The 8,837-nt window shown below is 39.4% G+C and overlaps 1 protein-coding gene across 2 annotated transcripts; it reads left to right on the top strand.

Moving 5' to 3' along the window:
- Positions 1-3,101: 3,101 nt before the first annotated feature.
- Positions 3,102-8,510, top strand: khdrbs1a (KH domain containing, RNA binding, signal transduction associated 1a). 2 transcript variants are annotated; one of them, XR_004101463.2, is made up of 11 exons: positions 3,102-3,469; positions 4,035-4,162; positions 4,600-4,716; positions 4,821-4,967; positions 5,116-5,243; positions 5,497-5,764; positions 5,909-5,985; positions 6,065-6,126; positions 6,274-6,445; positions 8,225-8,284; positions 8,366-8,510. XR_004101463.2 is itself a non-coding variant. In XM_031279181.2 (9 exons), exons 1-9 carry the CDS (start codon positions 3,328-3,330, stop codon positions 6,381-6,383), a joined length of 1,179 nt encoding a protein of 392 aa, XP_031135041.1. In that variant the 5' UTR covers positions 3,103-3,327; the 3' UTR covers positions 6,384-7,504. The 2 variants fall into 2 exon arrangements, 1 of the variants encoding a protein (XP_031135041.1); XM_031279181.2 differs by lacking the exons at positions 8,225-8,284; positions 8,366-8,510 and having other exon boundaries at positions 3,103-3,469; positions 6,274-7,504.
- The last annotated feature ends 327 nt before the right edge of the window (positions 8,511-8,837 follow it).

The following is an 8,837-nucleotide window of genomic DNA, read 5'->3' as shown; positions in this document are numbered from 1 at the left end:
CAAGTGCAATTACATTTCAAAAAATGTTTTAACTGAAATAAAAATGTCTGTCTGGGCCAAAAAAGGAATAGGACACAATAACGTCCATTCATTTTAATAAAATACTGGCAGTGGTTGAATAGGTTCATAAATGGATAAGTTGAATGACAGAAATTAAAAGATAACTATTATTTAATTCAAATCAAAGTGAGATTTGCTTGCGTTTTTTTGTTTCATGTTATTGTAAAAAATAAATAATTGGGTTCATTGGCTGTTCAGCTGAGCAAGTAGGACATTTCAAGGAATCCCTTTGAGCTGTGTTAAGATATGAAGGGTATTTTTCAGTATTTAGATCTAAATAACACACAATGGAATAATAATTTGATGATAAAAAATATTTTTTGTTGTAGCCCATTTTGGAAAGAACCATCCCATTGTTTTAACTGACCCTATACAAGGGACACTGCTAACTAATTGGAATAGTTTGTATGAAATCACAGCCTAACCCAGAGTTATCAAAATATCCTTCACTTATGAAAACCATGATCAGCTAGGGACCTAGGGGTGTAAATTTCCTTTGTGGAGAGGATGTTGGATGCATTACAATAGGTAGCCCTTCTTGCCTTTCCCTGTTGATGCACGGGCCAGAGAAAAGCAACAATACTTTCCTTACTATTGGACATTATGAAATCACCTCCTTGTACCCCAAACACGACCAATGTAGGGTTAGGTTGTAGATCTAAATCAAAGGCTTTATTTAAGACTTTAAATATTGATGCCCAGAACTCTCTCAACATGGAACATGACCAAAACATGTGAAGTAAATCTGCTCTGTCCATTCTACATCTGTCACAGATGACATCCATGTCAGAGTATATTTTGGCCAGCTTAACCTTACTATAGTGCATACAGTGAAGAACCTTAAACTGAATCAAATTCAAATTCACAAGAAGAGGTCCCATTCACCCAGCTTAGAGCCCTGTCCCATGCAGCATCTGATATATTTGTCCCTAACTCTTCTTCCCATTTCGCTTTGGTAGGATCCATGGATATGTTGTAGAGTGACATAATTGAATTGTATATGTTAGAGATTTGGCCTCTTGAGGTCAGAGGGGTCTGCAGTATATCATCTAGGTCGGAGTGCTCAGGTAATTGAGGAGATGATGAGACGTGTGTTCGAATGAAATGACGAACCTGAAGATATCTGAAAAAACTGGACTTGGTGATGTTGAATTTACTGACCAAGTCAGTGAAACTGAGAGACGTTATTTATGAAAAACTCTTTACATGTAGAAAGGCCCATACTGTCCCACTGTTTGAAAGTATCGTCCATTTTAGCAGCCGGAAAAAGATGATTATTACAGACAGGACTGAGTATGGAAAGATCAGAGAGATGGAACGTTTGCCTAAATTGTATCCAAATCCTAAGTGTTGAACTTACTACTGGGCTGGAGGAGAAGCGTGATGGGGAGAGGGGGAGTTTTGACGTAATCAGTGCAGCAAGTGACGCCAGTTTACAAAACTTGGCCTCTGCACTACACCAGTCTGCTTCAGGAGATTGAAACCAGTAAACATTTTTTTGTAAATTTGCAGCCCAATAATAAATCATTAAATTTGGGAGGGCGAGCCCACCCCTCTGCCTTGGTCTTTCAAGGAATTTTTTAAGTAGCCTTGAAGTTTTACCTCCCCATAAAAAATTTGAAAGTAACTTATCTGTCGCTCGGAAGAAAGACTTTGGAAGGAAAACTGGAAGACTTTGAAATAAGTATAAAAAACGAGGCAGCACATTCATTTTAACGCAGTTAAGTCTTCCAACTAAAGATAAATACATGGTGCTCCATCGCTGGAGGTCAGATTTTAGTTTCTCAAGTATTGGAGCGAAGTTCGCATCAAACAAACCAGAAAAAGAGGGGGTGACATGAATTCCCAAATACTTAAACCCTGACTTTGATACACGAAAGGGCAAGTCTGTATCTCGTATTTGCTGCGCCTTCTCATTGACAGGGAAACACATGCTTTTTGAATAATTAATTTTATACCCTGAAAAGCTACTAAAGTCTCCTAGAATCTTTAAAATTACAGGTGTAGACGACAATGGGTCCGTTATATAAATTAAGAGATCATCGGCATACAAAGAAATATTATATTCCATTCCCATCCTGCTAATACCGTGTATAAACTGTGTGGTTCTAAGTTTTATTGATAGGGGTTCTATCGCTAGAACGAACAGCAACGGACTGAGAGGGCAGCCCTGACGCGTTCCTCTGGATAAAGAAAAGTATTGTGAACATAATTTATTAGTGACTACTGCAGCCTTAGGAGAAGAATACAATAGTCAAACCCAGGAAACAAATTTTGGACCAAACCCAAATCTATCCAGCACGGAGAAGAGATAGCCCCATTCGACCCTGTTGAAAGCTTTCTCCGCGTCAAGGGACATCACCACTTCTGGTGCGACCCCAGACGCTGGAGAATGCACTACATTTAAGAGTCTGCGGCTGTTGATGAATGAATGACGCCCTCTCATAAAACCTGTCTGGTGAACTGAAATTATATCTGATATGACAGAGTTTAGTCTAGTGGCCAAAACTTTTGAGATAATCTTAATATCTGCATTTAACAAAGATATTGGCCTATAAGAGCTGCAGTCCATCGCATCTTTGCCTGGCTTCAGTAAAACTGTGATAAGAGCCTCTGTGAGGCTCTGTGGGAGGGATGACTGTTCAAGAGAGTGGTTAAACATATTAAGAAGCAGAGGTGTCAGCTGTAAAGAAAACTTTTTGAAAATTTTAAATTAACTTTATTAAGAATGTAAATGGTACAAAGTCAGACATCATATATTTCACAAAGCGTCTGTAAGACAAATGACATACTAAAATAAATAAGGGGATGAAGAAAAAGTAAAATAAATAAATAAATAGCATTTTAAAATGATATACTAAATAGTACGTAATTGGTTCTAATTATGAATGAATGATGAACGTAGATACGCTTTTGTTATTATTAACATGTCCCAGAGTCTGCATTAAAATAAAAATAAAAACCTATCAAAAAACACTGTGGGCTCTTCCGGATGTCTTTACCTCGGTGTGCTCTGACGATGACGTCATAGCCTCATCCTTTGTTTCTTCCTCCCATCACACTGAAATGCAGCTGCGCCATTCCTCCTTTGTCCATTGAAGAGAGCAAAGCGACCTGCAACGGAAAGACGCCGGGGCCTTTGCAACTTGACCGTTTCTTGCGCCGCAGTCGTAAACAACGTTAGCTACTTAATTGCAGTTTAGTTTAAGAAAAAGCTAACGAACATAGCAAGGCTTAGTTCGTTATTCTGGCCGTGCTAGTACGGTTATGAGCAATTCTGAGTCCGCCATAGAGTCAAGCCCACAGAAGAAAATCAAAATGGAAGACACTAAATACCTGCCGGAGCTCCTGGCTGAAAAAGACAGCTTGGACTCGTCTTTCACGCACGCCATGAAACTTATTTCTGCAGGTAACGTTAATGTGATTGCTATCTTATCGAGGCTAACACATACTAGCTAGCTAACTGTATGGCGCGAGGCCTAGTTATTTTTTTTACAGCGGCCGGTACAGGCCTGAACAATGGTGTAGCTAATAAACACGTGGTTGTTAGCGATGTGGGCCAAACCCTGTTGGTTGAAAATGTATCGGATTCACAAGACGGCCAACTAATTCGACAGGATGTATAACGTTACATATGTTTGTGTTAAATAATCCGTCTTGATTAATCGCACGTTTAGGTTATTTTAAAACGTCATAGTTAACTGAATAGCTTCAGTTTACATCATTGACTCATTTTTGCAAGGCTCTTTGTTTATTATGGTTCATACAGTGCACAAATGCAACTAAAATGATCATGCCTACAGCACAAAATATTATGGTGGGTAATGAGAAAATGAGCTTACATTTTACTGGTTTGCAGGCTGCTACAAGATCGTAACCAATTTTTGGCAAATGCATTTCTAGGTGTGTATCGCTAGTCGGTCATTGCATCTGTAAATGTTGCATTCTTAAAAAACTTTTTTTCTCGCCTGCAGAAATCGATAGGATTCAAAAAGGTGACACCAAGAAAGAGCCAGAGAAAGAAACGTATCTGGACCTGTTTGCTACCAAGAACCTTAAACTGAAAGAGCGGGTACTTATTCCTACCAAGCAGTACCCTAGGGTAAGTGTTTATTCCTTTTTTCTGATTTAGCGTCTGCAGGGGTGTTGGTCACCCATTGTGACATTTATCTCCCTGAATGCTGGGCCTTTAAACGTTTACAAAATTTGCACAATCCTGTGATCAGGTCAGACTAATCCTATCTGATTGAAGCACCCTCTCTTCCTCAATATTTGCTGTCCCAGAATTAGTCAAGTCATGCGGCCAGTGCCCTACTAAGCTTGTTTCTGCATGAACAACTTTGCAGTGGTCTAAAAATGCAGCTTTTGAAAAGGGGGTTATGGCAACTACTGTGGAGACAAACAGTATTATTGTGCCAGATTTGACTGCCATAACCTGATTTTACATGGAGCAGAATGTATGACCTGCCATCATATTAACCTGCAATCTGCTTCTCTTAATAACAAAACGTAATACAATGCTGCAATTACACCCTACAGGTCAACTTTGTTGGTAAGCTTTTGGGACCTCAAGGCAGCACAATCAAGAGGCTCCAGGAAGAGACGGGTGCAAAGATTTCAGTCCTGGGTAAAGGTTCCATGAGGGACAAGAATAAGGTATGTATAGGAAAGTTTTCCTCGCTGCACTCTTTAAGGGATATTACTTGGTGTTTCTGATGGTTGGTATGTTAATTATTATTTCCTGATCATATGTTCGTCAGGAGGAAGAGCTGAGGAAAGGTGGTGAGGCCAAATATGCACACCTTGCCATGGAGCTGCATGTGTTCATTGAGGTTATGGCACCCATACCAGAAGCCTATATGCGCATGGCGCATGCCATGGAGGAGGTCAAGAAGTTCCTTATCCCAGTATGTACCCAAGACAACCTCTTGCATCCCAATTATAGAAACATTTTGTGTACTTCAAACATTTGCATTCCAGATATGCAAGCAATTTCGTCTCTGACTACTCCCAGGGAATGTCGTGTATAATTGACTGTTTTTGACTCGTCCGTAGGAACCTGGTGAGCATGACCCGTACATGGATCCTCATTTCCTGAATGGATCCCAGGATGGTTCAGGCAGGGGGCGAGGTGGGCACCTAGGAAGGGGCCGAGGTGGACCACCAGGTGCTGGAGGACCAAGGTAGGTTCCTGATTCATAATTACAATAACAGTAACGTCTACCACAGCACATTGTAGCATCATCTAGCAACACATTGCATTGGCCTGTAAATATGTGCAAGCCACCATCTCACTGGAACCATGTAGCAAAATGCTCACAACACAGACACCCTTTTAAATATGCAGTGCTATTACTCTGTAGTTGCTTGTTGGCTGGTTTCTATTATCAGTTCTATGGTTGATCACATTTTGACAACCTGGCTAACTTTTCACAGAGGGCGAGGGATGCCACGTGGGGCCCCCCGAGGAGCAATGCGTGGTGGCGGTCCACGGGGAGGATTAGGCCGGGGCAATGGTCCCAGAGGTGCACCATCTGGTAGGGGTGGGCCACCTTCTGCTCCTAATAGAGGAGGCTCGGCTTCCCGCTCTAGACCTCCTGCAGCAGGGGGCCAAAGGATGCTTCCCTCTGCAGCCATGTCTCACCAGCAACACCAGGGTCCTCCCTCAGCATCACAGCCCAAATCTGATGGCTATGAGGACTATGTAAGTTGCTTATGTCCTGGTTTCTTCTTTTGACGTGAATTGCTTCTTAGTAAATGGTAGTGATCTCTTGCTATGTGAGTTCCTTTTGTCACAATGGTTGTAAATCACTTGACATTGTCTAACTTAATTTTAATTTGTTTCTAGTCTCAATATGAAGAATCCTATGCAGAGCCTGCCTATGAGGGATATGAAAATTACTATAATCAGCAATCAGCACCTGCGTAAGTCAAATGTATCTGCCCATTGAATCTGACTGTGAATTGGAGGAGTACTGTATTAATACTCTTATACTGCCCACAGGGATACTGAATATTATGATTACGGACACGGAGAGGCCCAGGAAACGGCATATGAGCCTTATGGTAAGATTATGAAATTGGCTTCCATTTTTTTTTTCACTGTCCATGTAGCGCACGCACACACTCTGAAGACACTCGTTGAAGGCTGATTGAACCTTCTATCTATCTCTGATGTTTCGTTCCTCTGTTTCTCCTTTTTGTCTTTTGTAGCTCAAGATGATTGGGACAACTCATGGTCCAACTCAGGGGCCGGAGGCAAGGCCCCCGCAGCCAGGCAGTCAAAGGGATCGTATAGAGAGCATCCATATGGACGATACTGAACGGCTACTGGTAGAGAGTTGCTATGGCAACTGTCTCCGATTGTAACTCACTTTTTTCAAAAGTAATTTCCCTCTCGTTTGTTCCCTTTTTTATGGTTTATTTTATTTGTTTTTTAAACTCGGTAGAGAAGTTTTGTTTGTATCATAGTGCCAGAGGAGAAACATTAAGACAAGGTTTTTCGTTGTTTACCGGTTTCCATTTAATCTTTGTTTCAGTTGCGTAGTTGGCAGGTCCTAGCGACTTAAACCTAACAAAGGAACAAGAGTAACATTTTAGTGATATATGATGGTTATTATTTCAGTTAATTGTTCCTGGACTAAATGTGATGTGGCAATAAATTCTTACGTAGGCTGCATTTTAAAAGTCCTTCATGACTGGACAAAAATTATTCATAAGACCTCAATGTAACTTCACTATAACTAGAATAGATTTAGTAGCAAACTCAAACACAGCCATGAGCCGTTTTGATAAAAAAAACAGTTATCAAATATTTGTTTATACTACAAAACAAATCTAGTCTTGTGTGAAGTTATAGAATCTCCTAAAATACACTGAACTCAATTTGACAAGGAAAGTGCTTCTATTTTTGCCACACTTACAATTGGTATATTATGATCTGTCCGACTATTACTTGCAAAATCAACGCTGATGATCGACTAATTCTTGTAAAGCTTGAAGGATTAACAATCCTTACAGTGTGTGAGGAAGGTTGCAGCCAACTCAATATTTTGTACATAACCTTAGGACAACTGTGTATGCTTTAAGCCGTGCCGTCTCAAAAATGCATAATGCTTGTGTACCTTTGGCTAAATAGGATACTAAATATATCCCAAAATGTTTTTCTGCAGTGCGTGTTTCAATAAAGTTTCTAGTTTCTTTTTAATCAATCTAAACATGGTATTTTGCCTTTGTTGTACCAAAGGAACGCCTTCAGTTTGTGAAAGTGGTCCTCAGTGGTTTCTCAACAACGCTGAATAAGCTGTATGTATACACGTCAGCCTGACAAAAAACAAATACTGTTTTGACAATGAACTTATCCTCTTCGTCTGTTTTCAAAACTTATCTAAATGACACTTGTAATGTCACCTTCAAAAAAAAAATAAAGCTCATCATTCCTTGAGGTAATGTACTGCCAAATACATGTTTGATTTGAGAATGATATAGTGCTTGAACATGTATTGTCATTAACCTTAGTTAGTGTTATCTATTCAAGCTCCCGAGAGCAATGTATCTTCGGCCACTTGAAATAACTGAATTTCAACAGTATTTCAAATCAAGCTTGCAGGGATCTTACTTGACTTTGATGCAAAGTCATGCTGGCTGGTTTTTATAAAAGAAAAAAATCGCAGAAGAGAGGATTCTAAAAGCCTAAAGATCGCCACAAGAAGGTAAAACTAACCCCAACACTCATTTGTTAGATTTTTGTTTTTTTCTGTGTAAAACATCAAGTAATGCAAGTCATCCAAAACATATCAAAAACATTGAAGTACAAAATTATGCTATCTGTAGTTATTTCCGAGCAAAATAAGCCGTACGAAACAATCAGAAATGGTTGTGATGCAACTCTTGCTCAAATAAAGCCAATAATGGTCCATTCATTTCACTCAATACTTACCAATTTCCATCTTAATTTCTTTATCCTAATTTCTGTAGAATTTTAATGAAAATTAGTTTTTGCACTCAAAGCGTTAAAACAGCCCATTGGTGGACAAAAACCTTTCAGCTTGAGTTGCATGATACTATACTTTTAGCATAAAGTTAGTTTTGCATGTGTGTGTTATCCACTGTGTGCATGTAGGCACTGGTGTGTCCAAGATCTCATTTCTCTTTCTCTTCTTAGGTTGTCAGAAAACTGTAGGTGCAGTTGACACATTGAACTCCAGTTTACCAGGCTTTTAAGGTCAGTTCAAAAGATACTGCAAATAAGTGTTAGCCTTGAATTTTGCTGTCAAGATTATTAAAATGTATCTTTCTTCAACAGGTCCATTGAAAGTCCCTGGAAAGAGTAGAGGTCTCGTGTCTGACTGCTTCTGTCAATCACTAATCCCTCTAGGGATTTGTCTGGATTAAAGAAGAGGGAGCTTTCTCCATCACTACTGAGAGAATGCTCTGCTCTACTGAAATATTGCTTTAGCAATGAGAACTTTTTTTTACTTTTTAAGAGGATGTGCTGTTATCATTGGTCATATGGAATTTTCTTTTTTTTATTCTGTCCAGATTAACAATATTTTTTACACAAGACATTTTAACTGCCTTTTTATGGGGTGGGGAAGAGAACAAGAGAACTGAAAATAAAGGGTTTTTTAATGTAAATTGTGTTTCTGTTTTTACATGTGATTGGGATGGTTGTCTATGTAGGGCTATGCTACGGTTCCAACGAGTAAAGGATCAATTAAAATATATGCATCTTCTCATGCAATCATGCTTCTTGCTCTACAGTCATTTGCATATAT

The sequence above is a fragment of the Sander lucioperca genome, chromosome 18 (assembly GCF_008315115.2).
Source record: "Sander lucioperca isolate FBNREF2018 chromosome 18, SLUC_FBN_1.2, whole genome shotgun sequence".
NCBI classification, from domain to species: domain Eukaryota; kingdom Metazoa; phylum Chordata; class Actinopteri; order Perciformes; family Percidae; genus Sander; species Sander lucioperca.
The sequence above is the reverse complement of the archived record's forward strand: the minus strand, read 5'-3'. Positions and strand labels throughout refer to the sequence as shown.